This window comes from Podarcis cretensis, assembly GCF_951804945.1.
Source record: "Podarcis cretensis genome assembly, chromosome: 5".
NCBI lineage: Eukaryota > Metazoa > Chordata > Lepidosauria > Squamata > Lacertidae > Podarcis > Podarcis cretensis.
The window spans coordinates 86861050-86885292 of record NC_137174.1 but is presented as its reverse complement, the minus strand read 5'-3'; the positions used below and the strand labels follow the sequence as shown (position 1 = coordinate 86885292).

Here is a 24243-nt window from a genome sequence, read left to right as displayed (position 1 = left end):
CTTGGATTCCTACCCATCCGCCTTGATTGCTTAAAAAAACCACAACCTAGTGTTGCATTGACAGTTTTCCAGCCCTTTGGTATGGAAGCTAATCTGAGGAATGAGTTACAGAGTTGCACTGCAAGAAGGAGCAGCACATTCTAATTTCTTTGTGTATCCTCCCTTCTTTTCATTTTTCCTCCTGGGTAACTATAGGTCTGATTCAACCACAGGAAAATCCTCCAAGTGGAGTGGCCCTATGGATACATATGTGTGAAGTAACAGGCCCATCCATGGTTACAGAGCCTCTTAACTGATGGTGATGCAAGCGAACACACTGGCTGAAAAATGTACGGCCCCACACATGCAAACGATCACCAAGCAGTGGCATAAGTGATCTTAATTGTGTCTGATCAGCTTCCCCAGTCCATTCTCACCACACACTCCAAAAGTGACTGACCATGCCCCACAGAATTGGTTTCTACTAGGTCAAACTTATTTGCAGACACCAGTGGCAACAATACCCACATTTTAGCTGTTAAGGGAGGCACACATTACCTTACTAAAGGTCACAAGAACAAAAGATGAGCCTTCTAAGTAACTGACCGTTTGCATGTATATTTAAGAGCACTAAGGCACTGCTCCCAGTTCGCTTAACAACGCTTACCAGCTCCTGGGTGCCACTCAATATTAATTCCAGGGTCACCCCCCCCCCCGGTCAATTCCAACACCAGCTGTTATAGTGCACAGTCATTTAGGGCATCTAGAAATATTACCTCTTTGTCATGACTGGTACACATATGTAGCCATTCTATACATTATTGCAATGTCTCCTCTTTTAGATACTTCCTTGATTTCATTCATCATCTCAAGGTCTCCTTGAGCATTTTGAGAGCACATCCCCAGTACTAAATTACTTTGGGGACCCAGTATCGCCACCCACAATGATTCTGTGGTGGAGTCTGCCCATTTTGAGATTTCTAGCTTGCTGGATTCAGTGCTGTCTTTGAGGTGCAGAGTGACACCACCTCTGGTCTGCCCTTATCTGTCCTTCCTGTAGCATTTATATCCAAAGATAACCATGTCCCATTGGTTCTCTCCATTCCACCAGGTTTTTGTGATGTTCACTATATCAATGCCATTCCCTAAGTCCAAGCGCTCCAGTTGACCCATCTTGGCTTGGAGACTTCTAGCATAAACACTTGTATACCAGTCTCCTCTTGAAACTTTGTTTCCCCTCCAGGTGTCCCATCCTTCTCCCCTAGTGAGACTTGCCCCACATTTTGAAAACAGGAGGTCTACCAGAGTCTAAGAAGATGCAGTTCACAAAACACTGCAAACCTTTTAATTCTAGCAAGCTTTCAGTGAGCTTGATGAGGTTTGGGAAGTGTGTGTGAAACATAGTATTTTTAATGAATTTATGCTGCTAATTATATTGAAATCATTCACATATCAGCAGGCTGGCTAAGGGCAAGCTGGCAATGTGTGTAGTAAGCAATGCTGAATTTGCAAACAGAACTCTTCCAAGGATATCAGCAGCCTGTATAAGATTACTATATTGGCTCTACTTGCATGCTCTGCATAGTGTCTCTTGCAATATAGTACAAAGCATTGCCTAACATTTCTCCAGTTCCTTACCATGTGCTGATTATTACTGCTCTTCACCTCATATGTTTCCTTCCATCAATTTTGTAGCAGCAAATAATTGGTCTTCACAACATATAGTTTAAAAGAACTTTTTCCCTTGGTTCTGGTAAGGGGTGGTTCCAGGTTTGATAAGCCTTTTGGCACCCTGTGCAGTGAGAGATATCTCGAGGAGGAGGGATTGTGTAAACAGAAAAATCCTCTACCATGCACAACTGCTGTACTTGATGTGGGGCTGGTAAGGTCAAAAGCAATGTGCAGAGAGAGTTCTTGGATGGAGGCCTGGGCCCCAAGAGAGAAAGTAGTTGCAAGTTATTCTTACTGTTTGTCCTAAAAGATAATGCATGTGCATGTAGGATTATATTTTATAACAGATCTGCATTTTCTTTTAACATTATTAAATGCAGACTCAAGAAGATACTTGGGGGTTTTTTAACGGTGAAAATTTCTTAAGCATTTTATGGTGCAATCTTATGTTCTTCATCTTTCCATAATCAAGTGACAGAGACTTTATTTTTTTGCCACGTGTTGTGACATACCCTTGTAGAGATCCACCAATTCAGAATGGGTAGAGCTTAAATTACAGAAAGTAAAACACTTATTTTTCGTGTAATCAAGGTTCCAGTCCTTGCAACTGGTACATCTTTGTCCTTCATTATGTAGAAAGAAGACGCAGGTCTCCTTTTATTGTTACTTGTCTAAAATCCTAAACTTTGTTAAGCTAGAAGTAGCACCAAAATTAACTTGCTGAGACTAAGGCATTAAAACAATACTCACCACACTCAAAATTGCAGGATAGTCATTTAGTCCTTGTTTAATTCACTGTGTTGCCTACAATTTAGCATTAAATTTCATATGTCAGAAAGGACATGCGAAAAAAGATGCACCATTCCAACTGCAACAAGGGTCTATCCAGGTGACTGACCAAAGCTAGCTATATAACGTGATGCTCAAGATGAGGACCTCCTATTCATCCCATTGTCGTGAACTTTCTGTCATGGGGTTGTGTGCATTTTTTTTGGGGGGGGGAAGTATTCCTGATTTCAGATACATTAATTTATGAGACCCTGAATTGGTCAGCAAGATCTACCAATGCTTGATATTCTATGATTCCACCTCAGCAGTATATAGCTTAGCGTGTCTGTCTTTGGTTACAGACATCCTGGGTGCAACCATGTAAGAGGCAACTGACTTTCAAAATAGCTAAGAAGTAGAGGGAGTCTCCCATAAGTGCCAGAGGTTGCAGTTTGTCCCCAGTACGGTAGTTTGTTAATTGCATTCTACTGCCCTATTAAAGTTATGGGCAGCAGCAAAGGAGAAGCACGGAGATTCCTTTAAAATAAACTGGCCTGGAAGTGAACACAATGTAAATGCATTGTCCTAACATTTATTTTCTGGAGTACTGCTTTTGGAGACAGAATACTTCTTTACATCAGTAGGTAGATGAGGGTGGAATGCACAGAGCACGAAGTGGGTGTCACAAAGCAGAAGTGAATATAAGCTTTTAAATTTTACCACATTCTGATTTGTAACGAGTTGAGACGGTTGCCACAACTGATACTTTCTCATCTACTGTGACTGGAAACTAGGACTCCCTCCCCTCCCTTCTTTTCCCCACCTTTCTGTGCCTTATCACTAATTTTCGTTAGCAGCCTACAGTAGTAGTAGAAAGGCCTTGAACACATCCTGCATTTTGATTTATTTTTTTTAATGCTGTTTCTGGGCTCCTTGGATTATGTATAATGTTGCAGCTAATTAGGACCTGGTTATTTGTTTGAAGTGATCAATAAACAGCCTGTCTCCCCTCTCACTTTTTTTTTATTCTTTTTTATTGATGAGCTTGCCCAGCTACCCCAGTTCAATTCAGTGCACTGCTGCTTGCAGTGGGGCTGTATTGGTGGTTTCAGTTGCGCCAGCAAAGAGTGGTTTCGGCGCCTGGACTGGGCTCACGAGAGTAACATGAGAGGGAAGAGTTAGTTCTTACAGGTTAGCAAGCAGCCAGTCGACTAGTCCACACCGAGGCATTTGTCCCGACATGGCATCCACCTGTTGTTTTTCATAATACCTCATTACCTCCTGAACAATGTCGCCTACGCTGTAGCCCTTCTTGGCTGCTTTGTCAGCCAGCTGAGGAAGCCTTGCCAATTCTCCATCTTGATCGTTCATGAATGTCAGGTTTGGCACATTGAATTGCGAAGCAACTAACCACTGGAGCACAGCTTGCAGTTCTTTGTTTTGTGTACTGTTGTTGCAGTTCTGGTTATTCACAATCACCTCAGAGCCCACACCCAATGGCATCCCGTTACATTTTCCGTCATCGCCACCTTTAGCCATCAGCATGCACAGCTTCATCACCGATTCCACCAGTTGGTCAATAAACTGCTTGTTTATCTGTTCCATGTTGTCATTCATATCAGGCCCCCCATATGATTTTGATAAGGCCCTCTGTGGTCTGCACTCGGCAAAGGAAGGCTGCTTATAGCCTCTGTCAGGGGGACACTCATCTGCAACACCAGCTTCTCTTAGTACTTTCTGGATGATGGACAAGAGAATACTTGAGATATCGCATTTTTGGGATTCCAGGCTTTCCTGCCTGCCCCCGCCTGGCCTTGAACCATATTTGGACCCACCGCTTCTGTCATGGGAACAGCAAAACGATGTGGTAGTTGTCTCGCGGGCGGGTGCTTGATCTTTGTTTTTTTCTAAGAGGTGTTGCTGTATTAACATTAACGCTGTTACAATAAGGTCTTTAGCGTACACATCCATTGAACAGTGCTTGTCTGCACCTTTGCTTCCACCGGGATGGGGCCTCATTTGTCCATTTCCTCCTCTGCCCTGCATTTCGCCTTTAAGTGATGCAAACTGCAATCCTTGAGTTCTGGAGTCTGTGTGTGTACCTGCTTTTAGTGCCGTGAAAGCTAGGCATTGCTTTTTATCGTCTCCTGACAATGCTTTGAATAAACGTTTCACCATTGCTTCCAGAATCTCAGTTGACTTCTGGGTTCCTGCATTGAAAAGGTTCTTCTTTACTGTATTGACAAAGTCAGAGTCTGTCATGAGCACTCCTGTGACGTTGTGTAGATTTTTCATAGTAGAGTCGATTAAGTCAGATATGACATCCCTGGTGTGTTTCAAAAGCACCTTCTTTAACACCACGCAAGCTGGTGGAGGATGCTTGCCTTTTTGGACTTTCATTGTCTTCATGAATGAGAACATCATATCTGAAGCAACCTGGTTTGCATATACCATCAACCCTTTGCTTACAGAGCCATCATCCTGTCCAGGGCATGACTGCTTCCTTTCCAACATTTGTCTGTCTGCTCCCTGACCATTCCTGTAGCCGTTCTGATTGCACATCTCTCCATAAAAGACGGAAGCTTTTCTGGGGTCATCGTGAGATGATTTGGGAGACAGCTTGCCATAGTCTGCGCTGCTGTTTGATCCGCGGGGATTGATTGATTGCCGAATGCATTTACTACTGTCAAATTTATCCTTCATTTCCTTCTGTGCCATTTGAACCACTAAAGAACAGAGTTTGTTAACATAATAGGAAAGATCATCTCCTCCTCTTGGGCAGCCATTGCCCCTAAAGGAAGTATCACTGGTCTGGGACATCTTCTCAAGCGCAGGTGAATTGTAAGCAGATTTACGAGGGCCTGAGGGGGTTAGTGCATGCTGGAATCCAACTGCGTATTTCTGAAGGTCGTTGCTGAGCCAGCTAACAACGTTGAGTTCTTCAGAAGAGCCTTGCTTGAAAAGGCAGACGGCGCCTTCGGTATTAGAATGGGGATCGTTCTCGTTGTCCTTTATTACAATTACTTCCTTTTCTTCAAGATTACGAAGGTCAAGACAAGGGTCAGCGGCACCAGATAATCCTCTGTTGTGTTTGTGTTTGTCTGTTACTTTGAGGTTGCCAACATCAACGAAACAGATAACTTTGCGGTCTTGGTTTCTTGGCTCGTCGGGACTGTAGAGGTCTACTTTGCAAAGGGTTGACTGACTCTGTAGCCAGTCAAACTCCTGTTCCATACTATGTGCCCAGAATCTGAATTGTGCCCCAGGTTGTGGAGCGTTCTTGTTTCGGTTTTCGCTGACCCTGCCCCACTCAAGATGTTGCCTCCTCTCTCAGCTTTCCATGCTCTTGTACTGGCTGATGGCATTTTCATTTGTGTGCACACATGGTTTCTATGACAGCAGTGACATCATAAAGCATGGATATCATCCACCAACCAGTGATGCCTTGGCCCTGCTTAACATAAGATTGTTCTGTATTTTTCCCCTGTTAACCTGTACTAAAAGCATACCCAAAAGATTAAAGTATTGATTTTAGTAGTCAGGTTGAAAAATAAGGGCGTGTATTGGTTTGCTTCCTAAGTAATCCCCTTTTTCAGAACACAATCAAGGAAGCAGGCAATCAACTGTTCCAAGATAAGCTTTTATTTTTGTACAAATAAATATATTGCATTTGCATTAGCTCAGTGTGCCACATATTTGAGCGTGTATGAGAATTAAGAGCTTAAGGGCAATCTTTTCTCATGTAGGATCTTTGGCCTCAAGGCTTCTAGTGACCTCACAAAGAACTGTTGCCATATCAATAACCCTATCCTCTCAATTTTTTGATCTGCTTGCTTTTCTGTTGCCTCTTTTTTCTACCACTACCTTCAGTCTTACTGTGGTATGTTACCTTTGAGTGCTCGTCTTCATATTTTCATTTATAGTTTCCTTGTCATTGTTCATTGTCCTCTGTAGTTTTTAAATACCTCAGTGTATTATTTCTTAAAAGTGAGACTGTGACTTTGACCATATTAGGGTCAGGAACCTAGTCATAGACACTGTTTTGTGTAAAAGACAGACAGAGTAATGAACAGAAGAAAATAAAAGAAAAATCATCCATCTCAATATGTAACAGAGCAAACAGCAAAAAGTTCATTCCTCTTCAAGATGAAGGTGGGGAGTTTTTGTCTTTCCTGAAGAGAAGGAATATTTCAGCTTTTAGGCCAGGCTTCCTCAAACTCAGCCTTCCAGATGTTTTGATACTACAATTCCTATCATTCCTGACTAGTGGTCCTGCTAGCTAGGGATCATGGGATTTGTAGGCCAAAAACATCTGGAAGGCCGAGTTTGAGGAAGCCTGTTTTAGGCTATGTCTTCAAGGAAAAATTGCTAACTTCAGTTTTCAGAAACCGATGTCTTGCAGAAAAAATGAAAAACAGAAACTTGAACCTGCTAAATTTATCTTAAATTGAAAGAATATATAATACATCCATATTTGATTATGCTTCTCAAATAGAAAAGGTTTTGGCAAATCATTTTGAATAATAATCTTGTGAATTATGATATTAAGATGTAAGTCTCATAAATTTCAATTTCATGCACATCAGTATCTTGCTTTGAGTCCTGTTTCCTTTACTAATTTTGCCACCAATTCCTTCAGGTCAAGTGCTGATGCTTGGGCATGTTCAACTGTTATAGTTCTCAAGCCAACTAGTCTCTTTTGCAACATGATTGAGCGTATGTAAGTTTTTATAAGTTTGAGCCTTGAGAAACTGCATTTTCCACTTGCCACTGACACTGCAAGTGTGAGAAACATTAGGAACATTATCTAGGAGTTTTTGTTTCAGTATGAAAAGAAGTACTGCTTGCGGCAGCATGGACTTTGGAAGTCTTTGAGCTATTGCTATAAGTTCACAGCAAAGATATTCAGCATCAGTATAGTATCTTTGTTTCCATTACGCATCTGTGATTTTCCCAATTTTTTTGCAGACCTTCAGTACATCATCAGTAGATTTTGTCTTCATACTGTATACAGTCAAACCTCTGTTGTCGAAGGTAATCCGTTTGGCTTCTAAAATGTTTGACAACCGAGGCGCAGCTTCCAATTGGTTGCAGGAGCTTCCTGGACTCAAACGGAAGCTGCGTCAGACATTCGGCTTCCGAAAAGCATTCAAAACTGGAGCATTTACTTCCAGGTTTTGGCGTTCGGGAGCCGACACGTTCCAAAATGGAGGCGTTCACGATCCAAGGTTTCACTGTATATCATACAGGAAGCCAAATAGGGAATTGTATTGTTGTAGCTGCTGGAATTTTTTCAGTTGTACCACGGAATGCCAGGTTTTACATGCCAAGAACAGTCAAGTATTCTAAGATCTGTCACCAATATTATTGTTCTCGCCTAATTTCCTGCTGGTTAACATTGTGAATTGGTTTTCCTTTAGATAAACACAATTCAAATTCTCTCCAGGCAGGTCTGATAATTTTCTTAATGTTCAGTATTCCTCTCTTGTGAAGACAGATTTGCTCCCATGTTCTTCCAATCTTTTCATAGAACCATAGAATTGTAGATTTCGAAGGGACCCCAAAGGTCACAGGAATGTCTTGGGTTGTCAGTTAACAGTGGTTCGTGTGAAGCTATGCAGGCCCTTAAGGGTATAAATTTCTTTATTGTCTGTTTGATCAACATGATTATGGAAGTGTTCAAAACAGATATAGTTGGACTTCCCTTCCCTTTTTATTATAAGTATTGCACCTTACAGCCTGGCATTTCAAGCTAGGTGTAGGTATCTAACAGTTTACTGGAATGTGAGAAGTCATTCTGATTTGAGAAGCATTGACTTTGACCCAGCTGTGGTCTAGTGAAGTGCCTACAGTGTTTTTATTTTATTTACCAGTGGGAAACTTCATCTTTTCAGGATTCAATTAGCATCATGTGGAACTATAAGAATCCTGTACCTCTGTGCTGTGTTTCACTTTTACAACTAGTGTTCAATACAAATATGTTACATCCCTTTTTGCAATATATTTAAATGGTTTGTTAGATACACTTTGAGGTGGCCTTTCTGTATGGTAATATTAGGGGTATCTATGAACCCTCCTTCTGTTCATTTTATCCTGCCACTACCCCAACCAGAACTGTATAGCCTATCATAGATGTGACAGAAGACCAAGCAAAGTAATTTCCTTGGGGGAACTGTGAATGGATTTGAATTCCACTATTTATTGTCAGTCTACTAGTAATATCATGTAAATTTTAAGATTGCTCTCTAACCAAGATAGTATGGACTTCGGTATTCTTAACATCTCTGGCACTGTGTAAACAGTAGATATTGAGAAGCTCGGTTCTGACCTGCTTTTCCCATGGAACTTACTGGGCTTCATTGTAGTGCGTTTCTGATTTTGGTATCGTCAAATTGAAAGCTTGCCATTAAGCTAGTTATTAAACTTCATGTTGGATTTATTTTTTAATCACTTTCTTTAGGTCCAGAATTTGACATTGCGCAGCCAGAAGTTGGGTGTATTATCTAGTTCACAGAACGGCTCTCCAAAAAGCAGTAGTCATGCCCAGACACTAGCTGTGTGCCCTAATAAACCCGTAACCAGTACCAAAGCCAGCCAGTCAGATCCTCTAGAAAGCAAACGGAAAGGTGACAGCCCAACAGCAGAGCCTCGAAGCCCAGCCGTCACACGCACATCAAGTATTCATCAGCTCATGGCACCAGGTAGGATAGAGAGGTCACCTTCTTCAAAGAATGTTCATTTTAAATACAATGTATTGTTTGATTTTTGTGCATATTTTCTGTGTCCAGTCACTTGTGTGGAATGCACCACAAAATCTGAAGCCCCAGGAAATTCTAGGAAGCTCTGGGTAAGTGGGAACATTAAAATAATCACTCATATACTGACACGACAGTGTTCCATCACATTCTGGACTGAAAAATTCTGCCTAAAGTCATTGAAATGTGACGTACATATTCATTTTACATATACTAAAGAAAGGTTTCTTCCTGTTACCAACAGTAGTTGAACTGAAGTATTTGATGAGAGGGAAGCATTTCAATAAACTTCACTTTGTGCTATTCCTGAGGGTGAGAGGAGAACAGAACAAAACATCCAAATCCAGCGCTCTGCTGGGTAAAGGATTGCTCTTGTGCACCTATCTGTTTTTGTTTTAAATTTCCCTCCCATTCTCGTTGGGATCAAATCGGTATAAATGTCGGCCCCAGGGCTAATATACTTGTCCTCCTGGTTTGGGGCATGTCGGGGAACTGGGACAGCAATGGATCATTCATACCCAAGCCTTGCCCTGGTCTGGCCCCAGAACACCCTTGTCAACCCTACAAGCACCAGAACTCTGACGTCAGCAAAGCAAAGGGCCATGGCAGTTTCCACAGCTTCAGGAAGGGAGCAGCTGGCATATGGTCTCCCTCTCCAAGGTTAGATGTCTCTTTCCACTACTGGAGAGCTGATCTTCCTCTATCCCATGGGTTGCCGTCCCAGGGACCCATAGGATTTTAGGGGTAGCATTTGAATGTTACAGTGAAACAAACTCGAAGCTTTACTGGGGAATTATTTTTATTAGGATATTTGTAAGTATTTTAATACATGACGGCACAATAACACATGCCCTTCCATAAATGTATGAATTATATAGATTTTAAGGCAGCAAACGGCAGTGAAAACTGTTAACATACAAAAAATTTTTAAAAATCCAGTAGCACCGTAGAGACCAACTAAGTTTGTTATTGGTATGAGCTTTTGTGTTCATGCACACTTCTTCAGATACCAAATGTTAACATACAAATTATTGTAGTATGCCTGAAGAACTGCTTCCTAGGGATAGTCACTGGAAAAAAGTTAGCTACAACTTTGATTTTAGATTTGACTAGTGTTTTGTCTGTTACAGTTGCCCAATTTAATTCTAAAAATGAAGAATTTTCTAGTGAAAAATAGTCCCCCAACCCTCATATTATTGTTCATAGGTGTGTTTCTCTAAGGATTTGTCAAATTCCGGGTATTGTATTGAATATATTAATTGCCATTTATAAAGATAATGGATCTATTTGCTTGATTTGGTCAAATGCCAGGTGGACGTGACTAAAACCATGCATTATATTTTTTTTGTGGATTTAAGGAAATGATTATTGATTCTCTCTTTTTATTTTCCTTTTCACTGTGCAGCTTCATATTCTGCTATTCAGCCTCATTCTCTGTTAAAGCACCAGCAGTCCCCTCTTCACTCACCACCTTCAAAAATTTCCCACCACCAGCTGATCTTCCAGCAGCAACAAGTTCAACCAATCACGCTCCAGCTGCCTCCCAACCAGGAAGCGTCTGTGTCGCAACACTGTGCCCCTCTCCAAGGCCATGTTCTTCCTCCAGCCCCCAGCAGCGCCTCATCGCAGCACTGCACACCTGTCCACATCCATCCCCCGCCACTTCCTCCTCCACTTTCTCCAACTCCATCCCAGTCCTCCCAGCAGTCAGTTGTGGTATCTCCTCCACCACCTCCTTCGCCCAGCCAGTCGCCAACAATAATTATACACCCCCAGGCTCTTATTCAGTCACAAACACATCCGCTAGCATCATCAGCACTTCAGTCAGAGCATCACCCAGCGCAGGCCGATGATAGGCCAGCAGAAGCAACCTCGCAGCCTTCTAATCTTCCAGCCCAGCTGCCACCTTCCCCAATAGTTCACATTGGGTCACCGGATCAGCCTGCCATGGTGTCCACGGGCCAACATATAACATCTCCAACGCCTCACCAGCAGTATCCAGCTTTGCAGCCCACGCCAATCCCAGTGGCAGCCTCTCCCCAGCTGCCAACATCTCCAGCCCACAGCCAGCCACTTCCTCTCCCGCCTGTTCAGTCTTTACAAGTGCAGCCTGACATTTTGTCCCAGGGTCAGGTTTTGGTGCAGAACACGTTGGTTTCTGAGGAGGAGCTTCCTGCTGCTGAAGCGTTGGTCCAGCTGCCGTTTCAGACTCTTCCTCCTCCTCAGACGGTTGCAGTGAATCTTCAAGTGCAACAAGCAGTACCTGTTGAGACCCCAGTGGTGAGCATCTGATAACTTCCCTCTCCACTTTTGAAATGGGAGATGAAACACTGACAAGTTTAAACTGGGTGGATGTTAGATATTTGTTTTCTTACAGCTCTTCAGGACAGAGAATAGTGTTTTTCTCAAAAGCGTTGGCTGGTTTTACAATTTTGATGTGAAAGATTATACATTTGACTTAAAAATTGTTAGGTGTCGACCAAGAGCAAGGTGGAAATAGCTAAAGGAATGAATGCATATGTAAATCAAAGCATCCTAACCCTGTCATGTATGCACCAGCTGTTTTTTTCATGATGAAGCAGTAATCACTATACAGTGGACACTCAGGTTGCGAATGTGATCCGTGCGGGAGGCACGTTTGCAACCCACAGCGAGCGTCTGCGCGGGTCGCGATTTGGCGCTTCTGCGCATGCCCTGAAACCTGGAAGTAACCCGTTCCGGTACTTCTGGGTTCGGTGCGGTGAGGTATGACTGTAATCTTTGCTAAAGTTACATTGATAATAGCCTTTTTTTTATTAAGTTGGCAAAACCTTTATTTCAGTATGGCTGTCCTGCATTTCCTTTCAAAAAAATGAAGACCCAGGGCAACTAGCAATTCCATAAAATATCTGTAGGGTTTGCTTCTAAAAGTGCTTATCTCTTCAATGCAGATTTATCAAGTGGAAGACATGTGTGAGGAGGAGATGCCAGAAGAATCGGACTGTGTGCGTATGGTTAGGACCCCCACTCCTCCCACCTTGTCACCTCCTGCTATAACTTTAAGAAACAGAGATGAGCTTGGCTATGAGGAACCTTTTTCAGGTAAGAAGGAATATGGAGGTGCGTAATTATTTAGGGCAGATTCCAGTGTGGTGCCCATGCCTTTCTTTTTCTTTGTGCAGTTTTGATTGTGCTGCAAGATAATGGGATAGAATCTCACCCAGTATACTTGAATGTCTGAATTGTATCTTGGATTCAGCAGATTGCTGAAACCAATTTAGATTCAAGGTGGGGAGAGGACAGGGGAAAAACTGATCAGTCGCCAACTAGTTCACCTTAGTAGCAGGCAGCCTGCTGGTTTGTAGCTTAAGGCAGAAGGAAATGGCAAGAGCCTCTGCTTTTTTCTTTTTTCTTTTTTGCACATGTGCTTCTGCAGCTCAGAACCCTGAAGGAAAAAGAGAGAATTCAAGGGCCTGTTACAGTAGGCAGACATGAGGAAGCCAGGCAGATCCAACGTCAGTAGGAACAGAGGAGGAAGGAGCTAAACAGTTTCTATATGAGGGGAAGCATAAGTGAGCAGCCACATAGCCACTGAAGTACAACCAATGGCTGACATGATTGTGGAGTTGGGGTGGGGTGCAGGGCACCCTCTTAGGGTTTCACAGATCCCAAAGCCAGGCATTATTGACTTGAGGTGGATGCAGGATTGAAACTTTTGCCTAATGCGTTTTTTTGCTGCTTGCTCAGAGGCCATGACTAGCAATGTTCATCCGCCCTAAGATCCCCAGATCTCTAGAACTACCAGTCTCTAACATCTGTAAGCCAGCTATCTTAAAACATGTCATGGCAATAGGTGTAACTCAATAATCATTGCATTTTAACCCCCCACACCTTGCATTGTATTCCAGTCCCCATCCCAGGCCACAGATTCATCAGATTTGGTGAAAAGCACCAATGCACTTTGCTTAGGTAAAGGTAAAGGTACCCCTGCCCGTACGGGCCAGTCTTGACAGACTCTGGGGTTGTGCGCCCATCTCACTTAAGAGGCCAGGGGCCAGCGCTGTCCGGAGACACTTCCGGGTCACGTGGCCAGCGTGACATCGCTGCTCTGGCGAGCCAGAGCCGCACACGGAAACGCCGTTCACCTTCCCGCTGGTAAGCGGTCCCTATTTATCTACTTGCACCCGGAGGTGCTTTCGAACTGCTAGGTTGGCAGGCGCTGGGACCGAGCAGCGGGAGCGCACCCCGCCGCAGGGATTCGAACCGCGACCTTTCGATCGGCAAGCCCTAGGCACTGAGGCTTTAACCCACAGCGCCACCTGCGTCCCACTTAACTGGGTATAATTCGGTTAGTTCCCATTTTTAAAAAAATGAAATGTCACAAAGCCAGACTTCACAATTGCTGGTCACTTCTGTTAACCTCTGTCAGCACAAGATAACAGAAGACAAGAATGTCAGTAGCTATTTAGCTATAGGTAAACTGTCATTGGTGTGCATTTCCTCAAAAGTATCCAGAAATGGAATATGTCACAGGAAGAATATTGGGCAAGATGGACCGTAGAATTGAAGAAGTAGCAGTAATAGTTAAGGAATAGAAACATAGAAGGAGGCAGGCTTGCTGGTTGTTTCTCAGTTTCTCAGCATGTACACAAATTAGGGTATACAATTTATCTTCTGCTTATTAAAAATAAAAATATGAGTGTGATTCCTTTAATGTTACAATAATGTTTAATGGACTAGAAAAATGCTTTAGGCAAGAAAGAAGGATAATTATTATGCACAACAGGCTGCTAGCATATTGTCCTCCTTGCACCAATAAATTTCATGCCAGTGCAACTGGATTTCTGTGCTAGTTAAACAATATTGTGATAAATCACATTATGCAAATTGCTATGTTGTGCAGTTCCCACTCCCAACAGTGCATTTGTGATACTGGTAGGCTCTTGTCTAAGATAAGAGCGCACTGGACAAAAAGACCAGATTATTTTGTCAATTTGTCAGTTGAGGAAACAAGAATTAGGAAGGAATTCTGTAGTGGTGAAGCCGTGAATGTAAATAATGCTTGAGTTGTTTTTTTTAAATAATAATACTTTTTTTCCAGAACAAGACGGACATCCCTCAATGGCCTCATCAGTTAGCGCTTCTGTAATTAAATCACCATCAGACCCTTCGCATGCCTCTGTTCCACAACCACCTCTTTTGCTTCCAGCAATCCCAACAAGGAGTAACAGCGCATCAGTGTCTCATAAGAACCCTAGCATAGAAAACAAACCTCCACAGGCTATCGTTAAGCCACAAATCCTGACCCATGTTATTGAGGGCTTTGTGATCCAAGAGGGGTTAGAGCCATTTCCTGTAAGTGTGCAATGTTGAGCCATATTTGTATCTGGTTGGTTGGTTGGTTGGTTGGTTGGTTGGTTGGTTGGTTTGATTTAGGAGGCAATGTGTTGTGGTTATTTGGGGCTATTGCTTCTCTAAAGCTTTTCGCTCCAGATAACTTGATTCTAGTAACTGCTGTCTGTCAAATAGCTTATTAGAAACTCTTTCACTGTGGTCAATGGGGTCTGTTTTTTCTTGGTTTAGATGTGTTTCCTCCCTGCAATTCTGAACATAAAGTAGCAGAGCTAGGAAGGCCCTCTGCATGAGTCCCAAAAGACCCCTGCCCTTCAGATTATGTAATTCAGGGTTCAGTGGACCAATGCGTTGACTCAGTATAAAAAAGGGGGCAGGAAATGGGAAGGCATCTGATGTCAGGATGTAGAGAGGAGAGCTCAAAGGTAGATAAGATTATGTATTTGTCCCAAGACCTTCTGAGTCAATTGACTCTTCCTTGGGGGCAACCATTAAAGCAAAGATTATGAACCAGTACTGTAATTGATGCCAAAACAAGCAGAACGGTCATGGACTAGAAATAGACTGATTTACCCAATCCAAATCCTGCCACAATCTTCTAAATGGATTCACTTCTGGATAGGCTGAGCCTGAATGGGCAGTTTTTTTGCCTATACCATACTGTTATTGTTGTCAGCTGTTAAATACAACTTATGTTCAGTCCATCTATTGAACTTCAGAGAGGAAAGAATAAGCAAAGAGGATAGAAAGATACTTGTAGATAGATTCCAAGCCATTTATTATTATTATTATTATTATTATTATTATTATTATTATTATTATTATTTATATACTGTGTCATCGTCCCCACCTCCCCCTTGAAAAGGCTATAGGTTGATTAACAGCTGCAGGCCTGGTTGAAGAGGAATGCTTTTGCCTAAACTTATTTCCCTGGGGACAGCGTTCCGCAAATGGGGAGCCACCGCAGAAAAGGCCCGTTCTCTGGGAAGGCCTCATCACAGATCACAGGGTCTGTTCATATGAGCTATTGGCATCCTGAGCAGCATAAGACATCATAGTTTGAAACCATCACTTTGAATTGGATGCAGAAGCTAAATAGCAGCCAGTGCAGCTGGGCCAGGATTGGTGTTACATCCTTTAGAGGCAGCTCCACGTATAACATCCAGCAGAATTCTTCTACCTTCATAACAGGCAGATTATCTTCCTGAGTCTCTTTTCTTTCCTTTGTACACATTTAAAGACAGAAAATAGACAATGCAAGACAATGGAAGGTAATCTATCAGAAAAGGAGTGGGAAGATAGTTTCGATATAACAGGCATTGGATGAATTGAAAATAGCATATATATTTTCTGCGGTGTCTTCTTTTGATACTTTCCCCTATGTTTTGAGATTTCCAAAGCCACAGATAGAAGTCTAAAATAAGCAACTATTTAATTCAAATGAAAAATAGATTTATTTGCTTCTCATTCTTCCATTCTCATTTCATCTGTTTCGATTGTTATGTTGGTTTGGAGTTGGACCATAGACAACAAAAGGCACACATCTATTCTTTGTCTCTCTGTGTAGCAATAAGTCTAATGAACGCATGCCCTGACCTTGCAAGGTTATGTGTACTATTTTCTTGTATCATGATTTTCTTCTTTTCTCTTGTAACAGGTAAGTTGTTCATCTCTTCTAGTTGAGCAGCCTGCAAAAAAGAGGCTGCTGGTGGAGGGCCAGGCGATGAACGTTATGTGTGTGGAGCCAGAGCTGCAGAACAATGCAAAGCACGTAGATAACTCCTCAGACACGGAGTTGGAGGATATAATTACGGAAGGTTTGTGCATCTTATTTAACATATGCTGAGCAACTGTATTTTCTGAAACCTGAGCCTATTCTATTTTTTCATCCGAGACTGTTTCCTGAGATTTCTAATGACCACATTTTCCCGTGTATAAGACGAGATTTCCCCCCAATTTTTTAAAGTTTAAAATTGGGGGTTGTCTTATACAACGGAATGTTGCAATTAAAGATGTAAATAAATACATGCCGCCATCCATCTTCTTACCTCACCCAGCCTTCCCTCACGACAAACCCTGGTCTGATACTCTCCCCCCCCCCCAGCAGCCCCCACTCCAGACATTGTCCCTTCCACCCAGTTCCCTCAGCCGTCCCCTGGCTACCCAGACCCCCCATTCCCCAAGCGCACTCACTTAGGCAGCTCTGGCAATCGCAGCTCCTCGATCAGCGTTCGCGTCTGCCAGCACTCGTGGAGTAAATACGGTACATACCGTAAATACTGAGACAAAAGTGCCACATACAGGTGGGAGAGCTGTAGCTGTAGCTACGGTGGAGTTACACTGAGCTGACAGGAGCAGCCGCCATTACACAGCTTGCCTCACTGTTTGATGTTTAAATATATGGTACTAAATATACCGGTGTTTTGAAAATTTAATAAAATATCAAAGTTCTGTTTGGTGTTTAAAATATTTATTTCTTAATTTTGGGCTCAAAAAATAGGGGGCGTCTTATACATGGGGGCGTCTTATACACAGAATAATACAGTACAGTGGTACCTCAGGTTAAGTACTTAATTCGTTCCGGAAGTCCGTTCTTTTTTTTTTTGTTGTTCTTTTTTTTATAAAATTTTTATTAAGTTTTCACATTTTATAAAACAAAAACAAAAACAAAAACAAAACATATATATTTTTAAACTCTTATTTTCATTACCCCCTTTCCCTGACTTCCCCCCACCCCCTCTTCATACATCCCAATTCCAAAAATTAGTTCAGCAAGTTCTTATCTCCCATCTTTAACATATTATTGTTATTTTTAAACTTAATCCTTTTTACTTATCCAAATTTAATTTATCCAATTCTCTTTTAAACATTAAATCTTTTTTTTTCCTAAGGTCGACCTAATTACCCTTCCACGAATTTCTCCCTTTGTATTTTTGTTAATTATATGTCATAATGGCCAAATACAAAAATCATAAAATTTTGAAATTCTGTTCTCCCCTCCCTCCCTACCCCAGTTTCCATCCCTTCCCAAGCAATTATCCTAGCCCGGATTCCTCACATCAGAGGCCTTCAAGTCTCTGTCAGTCTCTCTCTGCCGATTTTGTTGGTAGCCCTTTTTGTTGGTCCTCAGGTCTCGAAGGAATTCTATCTCAGTCACATCATATTTTCTTCCATCCAAGATACTTAATAGCAGTTGCTGCAAAAAGTCAGTTGATCTCCCATACTCAAGGAGGAAGTCCCAATCATATTTCTTTACTCTTTTGAATTCCAATATTCCAAGTGCTCCCGGGACTTCCTCCTTCATCTTTCTCATCTTTCGCAGATTTGTAATCCAAAGATCTTCTTCTTTATTTCCTGACAATATGGGCTTCTGATTGATATTTTCCTGCACTTTTTCCATTCCTTCTTTTCTCTCCACCGGTTCCAAAAAAGTTTTTTCTGGTTCAGCTGCAGATTCCTTATCAGGCAAATCCTTTATGCATTCAGCAGAGTCGTTTGTTTTGGAATTCAAGGTCATAAGTTCTTTGTTCATAGCCGTACTCTGCTCTTGCAGGATTCCCACGAGAAAAAACATTCTTTCTATCTCTACCAGTAATTTTCCCTCTGCAGCCATTGTAATGTCTCTAGTTCCCCCTAGGGGGATTACAGTTGCTTGATAGTCCTTTTCCAACAGCCTGTTACTTTGTTGTTTATGACTACGTTGTTTCCAGCCACCTCAGTTCAAAAGCAACACTTTTAGTTCAGAAAGTTATTAAATAACAAAGTTCTTAAATTTTAGCCGCCCGTTTGACAGCTCCTTTGACAGCTGTCAAACTCCTTGTTCTTTTTCCTCCGGCTCACACACAGGACGCTCCCGGGTTCGGGAGGGGGGGGTTACACAAAAGCTTCCAAAACTCCTCACTTTCTCTCCAGCACAAAGACTTCTTCTGTCAAACTCATGGAAATATTTTTTATCTAACACCAAAAACAGTACTCTCCACCTTAGTCCACCGATCCTTGCTTTAGATCGTTTGTAGATAGGGGGGTGCGGACTTCCCTTTAGCACATCCCCCGGTTGTACCGAATTCAAAGATATAGATTTTAAAGTTCAAATTCCATTCTACTCACGGGTTATTTGTTTCCAGTCCGAATTTTGGGAAAAAAGTCAGCGCTGTCCAGCCATGGCACGCGGCTTCGCTCCACTGAAGTAGCGGTCTACTCTCAGCACCACGCCGCTCCCCGTACCCTCTCCGTAGCCTTTAAAAAGGCTCTTCGTGGGTCAGGGAGGGCGCTTAAAGGTGCCCACCGAGTCACCAAGTCCGCAGGCTTCCGCGCCTGCGGTTTCTGAGGGTCCCCGCGTCGCCGGCGCGGTAGGACCCGTCTTCAGCAGAGCCGATTCCCTCCGGAGCTCGGAGGGAATCCGCCATTAGCCGGTCGCGCTAACCCGGAAGTCCCGGAGGTCCGTTCTTAACCTGAAACTGTTCTTAACCTGAAGCATCACTTTAGCTCATGGGGCCTCCTGCTGCTGCCGTGCTGCTGGAGCACGATTTCTGTTCTCATCCTGAAGCAAAGTTCTTAACCTGAAGCACTATTTCTGGGTTAGTGGAATCTGTAACCTGAAGCGTATGCAACCTGAAGTGTATGTAACCCAAGGTACCACTGTATGTTAGGAAAGAGAGTTTCCCAGACGTTGTCACCCAATGCCATATTTTGTGTGGATGCCGAAGTTTTAAATAAATGTTTTAGCACCTGATCTAGCTGTTGTCCTTTTTGTTGCATGGAGGTCACAGCCCTGACTGCAGATGTGTATCCTTATCCCCCTCAAATGGTAACACATACACATCAGCAGCATGTATGGACTTCCCTTCCTTGCTTGATCAGGCAACTGTGCATTACAGTAGGCTCCGTTATGTAAAATAACTGCAATTTTGGTGGTACACAGCCAGATTCGAGTCAGCCTAGTACAGCGTAATAAGAACTACATTGATTTATAGACAAGCCCTCCCCCTTTTCATCAAGCTGACAATAGGGAATTTTCATGGGTAGAATCCCAGGTGAAATAACAAGCATAGACAAGAGAGAGTCCAAATTTATATACTGAGCCAAGGTGAATCTCTTTGGTGCAGAAATAGGGTTGGAGAGCACTACAACAAAAGGGCAAGCATGGGCCAAAAATATGACATAACCTGATTTACCGTATTTTTCGCACCATAGGGCGCACCGGACCATAGGGCGCACCCAGTTTTTTGGGGGGGAAATAAAGGGGAAAAAATTATTTTCCCCCCCAGGCGTGAAGCTGGGACGAGGGAAGCTCGAGCTTCCCCCGACCCCAGGCCCCAAACAGGCAAGTCTCCGCAAGCCGTGGGAGCGCTCCCGCTGCTTGCGGAGAGGTCCGCGAAGCCTGGACGCGCTGAACTCAGCGCGCGCAGGCTTCAGCATGCAGGCAAGTCTCCGCAAGCAGCGGGAGCCCAGCGCTGTCCCCCGAGTCTGCGAGGCTGGCGACGGGGAGGAGCAGGCTTCTCCCCCCGCCAGCCTTCCAGCCAAGTCGGGGGACAGCGGGAAGGGCGCGCTGCACCTCTCCCCTGTCCCCCGAGTTTGCGGGGCTGGCGACGGGGAGGAGCAGGCTTCTCCCCCCGCCAGCCTTCTTGCCAAGTCGGGGGACAGCGGGAAGGGCGCGCTGCGCCTCTCCCGCTGTTCCCCGAGTTTGCGGGGCTGGCGACGGGGAGGAGCAGGCTTCTCCCCCCGCCAGCCTTCTTGCCAAGTCGGGGGACAGCGGGAAGGGCACGCTGCACCTCTCCCCTGTCCCCCGAGTTTGCGGGGCTGGCGACGGGGAGGAGCAGGCTTCTCCCCCCGCCAGCCTTCTTGCCAAGTCGGGGGACAGCGGGAAGGGCGCGCTGCGCCTCTCCCGCTGTCTCCCGAGTTTGCGGGGCTGGCGACAGGGAGGAGCTGGCTTCTCCCCCCCCCCCGCCAGCCTTCTAACCAAGTTGGAGGACAGCGGGATGGCGGCGTTCCGCCTCCCCGCTTTCCCCCAAGCTTGTGGGGCTGGCGGTGGGGCTCTCCTGAAGCCTGGAGAGCGAGAGGGGTAGGTGCGCACCGACCCCTCTCGCTCTCCAGGCTTCAGCGAAAGCCTGCATTCCCACCATAGGACGCACACACATTTCCCCTTCATTTGTGGAGGGGAAAAAGTGCGTCCTATGGTGCGAAAAATACGGTATGCTGAAATATCTTCATAGAGCCACTCCTGTCTGTATAGGGAACTGAATTTTCAGGTGTTTGGCTTTCATACCACTGAAAAGCAGCATTTTGTGTCGTCGTTAAATTCCTCCATATTTTGCAAACACCATCAGATAAGCCATTGAGCAGTTCCTTTTGTTCAGCTATTGGATATTTCAAAGAGTTAACAGCTTTTATACTACAGAAGCTGTTCTGCAGGTAGTGTTTAGCAAAAGTAAAATAAGATGCAATAATCTCTTATATTTCCAAGATAAGCTGTTGGTCACCTGTTGTACTTTATTGGACTAAAATTCCCTGTGGCCTTTCTCATAAAGGACAAGTAGTTCTCAAATTATGTTTTTTTGAATAAAAAAGTAGCATTGTGTTAAGCATTTCCTCATGTTTTGTGCCAAAATTTATATGTATGCTATTACGCACCCCACTCTTACAGTTATTTCTCAGTCTTACATTTCAGTCTTAACTAAGACATTGGAGGAACTGCAAACAATGAGCCTTGCTGTGCTTGTTGTAATCCACACGAGTGTATTATATTTTCCGATAGGATTTATTTATTTATTTGCTTCTGTTTTAATAGTCGCTTTTCTTCAATGAACCTGCAAGAAATAGTGTTTCTGTTCTTTTGTGGTGTCTCAAGTATTTGCATCCTTGTTTTCTCTTTGGTTTGGACTTTACTCACAAGTGGTGTTAGCCTGGTGATCAAATGCTACAGTTAACTGGTTCAGCCAACATTTACTCAAACAATGAATTTGCTTAAAGGCAGAAGCTGGCTACTTGTTCTGCGCCAGGAGTGAGGAAAACGTTTTCATCCCAAGGACTAGATAAAGAACTGGCTCATCCAGTTCTGGGGACTTTTTGACAGGAGGGTGGCTTCACGCGCCGACACGGTGGATCAGGATTGGCTCATGGGCCAGTGGTTCCCCATCCCTGATCTAGCAAGACAAATTTTGTGTTCTTAGCTTTCAATTTCCCATTGCCTGCATAGGGTCATTGTGCTGCATTGGAGCTCTGGGTGGTAATACACTGGTAGAATGCATGTTTTGCATGAAGATCCTATGTTCAGGCTGCAGCCTATCCAGTCCTTTGCTAGTCAAAGCAGTTGGGCTGAATGGACCTGACTCAGGTTCAGGCACTTTTAAATGTTCGTTAAATTATGCAAAATAAGTATGTTTACAGACAAACTCGCTTGATCTAAATTAATTTATAAGGTAAAGGTAAAAGGACCCCTCACCATTAGGTCCAGTCGTGACTGACTCTGGGGTTGCGGCGCTCATCTCGCTTTATTGGCCGAGGGAGCCAGCGTACAGCTTCCGGGTCATGTGGCCAGCATGACTAAGCCGCTTCTGGCGAACCAGAGCAGCGCACGGAAACACCGTTTACCTTCCCGCCAGAACGGTACCTATTTATCTACTTGCACTTTGACGTGCTTTCGAACTGCTAGGTTGGCAGGAGCTGGGACCGAGCAACAGGAGCTCACCTCATTGCGGGGATTCAAACTGCTGATCTTCTGATCGGCAAGCCCTAGGCTCTGTGGTTTAACCCACAGCACCACCCACGTCCCTACATAATTTATACAAGCCATCAAATACCGTTTCTCTTGGCAATACGGTTTGGAGTATCTTTTATTTGACAGTTCATCACAGCTTCTGTCGGACTTTTGAAAATGTTTTTATAACTGAGTGGCTCAGACTGACTGAATTTATGTTGCTGTTTCCCTTTAGAGGGGCTGGATGAGATGGAAACGGATCTCCTCAAGTGCGAGTTTTGTGGGAAAATGGGATATGCAAATAAGTTTCTGCGGTCAAAGCGATTCTGCACCATGTCCTGTGCCAAGAGGTATTCTTCATTAGTTATAATTTCAAATATTCCAAAAATTGTGTATAGGCCCACTTTTTAAACATAGCACTGGATTTGGGATCAAAATCTTATGAACCAAATAGTTCAGTGGTTAAGAGCGGTGGACTCGTAATCTGGTGAACTGGGTTCGAGTCCCTGCTCCCCCACATGCAGCTGCTGGGTGACCTTGGGCTAGTCACACTTCTTTGAAGTCTCTCATCCCCACTTACCTCACAGAGTGTTTGTTGTGGGGGAGGAAGGGAAAGGAGATTGTGAGCCGCTTTGAGACTCCTTAGGGTAGTGATAAAGCGGGATATCAAATCCAAACTCTTCTTCAGTGAGACCCCAGCATAGGATTTACCCAGCCTAGTGACTCTTTGTTCCAGTTTTGCTAGTGGTGTTTATCAGTTTGTTTTTTAAATAAGCTTTATTTTTACATTTTCAAAAATATACTCAACTTGCAATTTACACATATTTAACTGGCACAATCACAGTTTTGCATTCTTGGCTGGGAAAAGGGGGTGGAGTCAGGAGAGATCGGAAAAACATTGGAAGGGGACAGGATAATGGGCTGGGGAACGTTGGCAATCCCACCTGCCACTGCACTCACCCTGGGAGAGCATCCAGAGGTGCAGGGAAAGTCTACAGCAGCCTTGGGAAGAGTGCATACCACCTTCAAAGAGAGCGTGGAGGTGGTTGGAGAGTGCTGCACTGTGCTTTTAAAGTTTTTAAAGTGTTGTTTTTGCTATGTGCAATTTTGGCTTTATGCTCTATCCCTGGAACTTAAGCCCCATGTAAGTTGAGAGTCTACTGCATGGGTAGGCAAACTAAGGCCTGATGGCCAGATCCAGCCCAATTGCCTTCTAAATCTGGCCCATGGATGGTCTGGGAATCAGCATGTTTTTACATGAGTAGAATGTGTTTCTTTATTTAAAATGCATCTCTGTGTTATTTGTGGGGCATAGGAATTTGTTCTTTTCCCCCACTTCAAAATATAGTCCGGCCCCCCACAAGGTCTGAGGAACAGTGGACCAGCCCCCTGCTGAAAAAGTTTGCAGACCCCTGGTGTACTGTATTAAAAAACTACAAGTTTATGAAGCATGTAACACAAATTTCCATTTCCCTTCTCTCCCAAAATACGTTACAGTGAATTTCACGTGTTGGATTTTGGACAGTTGTGATTGTTGGGCATTGTTTTCTATTCTTACCTTAACAAGTTGTTCCAGAGAGAGCCCTGCACTGCTGGTGGTTTTGTTATTGTACTGTCTCTTCTGACGTGCTGAATAAACATGTACCATGTTTCTCCAAAACCATCCTTAGCTCTCGTGTTTTTTAGAGGTGTAAGTTGTTCTGATAACTTTTCCATAAGAGCAGCGTTCCATGCCCTTTCCAACCAAGTCTCCAGGGTCAAATTAGCAGATGTTTTCCGGTGCCTTGCTATAACTTGTCTGGCTTCAGTCATAAAAAGGATTAACACTTTTTTAAACATCAAGTCTTTCAAATAATCGATAAATAAGCTTACGTTTGGGGTCACAGGGTACTGCTTGACATGTAATTACAGATACTTTAATCATAATTAATTAACAAAGGAATTCATTCTTACTCCAGTTTCACGACTTATGGAAATAAGACCCCAATTTATCAGTATGATTGATTAAAACATTTATCATAGTAGTTGTTGCTGTTGTTGTTG

At 43.5% G+C, this 24243-nt stretch overlaps 3 protein-coding genes across 11 annotated transcripts in view; 1 reads left to right on the top strand and 2 right to left on the bottom strand.

Annotated features, from left to right (window-relative positions):
* The window catches only part of GPR160 (G protein-coupled receptor 160), a 333442-nt gene that overhangs the window by 265782 nt on the left and 43417 nt on the right, over nt 1-24243 (bottom strand). The gene's annotated exons all lie outside the window — the stretch shown is intronic.
* The window catches only part of PHC3 (polyhomeotic homolog 3), a 50057-nt gene that overhangs the window by 22475 nt on the left and 3339 nt on the right, over nt 1-24243 (top strand). For 8 of the 9 annotated variants that reach the window (XM_079977736.1, XM_079977737.1, XM_079977738.1 and 5 more), the window contains 6 exons: nt 8879-9119; nt 10579-11453; nt 12104-12254; nt 14254-14507; nt 16162-16321; nt 22436-22550. In XM_079977736.1, the coding sequence (XP_079833862.1) occupies nt 8879-9119; nt 10579-11453; nt 12104-12254; nt 14254-14507; nt 16162-16321; nt 22436-22550 (1796 nt within the window). Of the gene's footprint in view, nt 1-5972; nt 6299-8878; nt 9120-10578; nt 11454-12103; nt 12255-14253; nt 14508-16161; nt 16322-22435; nt 22551-24243 lie in introns of those variants that run through there. The other variant, XM_079977743.1, reaches the window with a different exon arrangement.
* On the bottom strand, nt 2995-5801 carry LOC307216980 (A-kinase anchor protein 4-like). Its single transcript, XM_079977904.1, has one exon. It carries the CDS (start codon nt 5650-5652, stop codon nt 3604-3606), a length of 2049 nt encoding a protein of 682 aa, XP_079834030.1. The 5' UTR covers nt 5653-5801; the 3' UTR covers nt 2995-3603.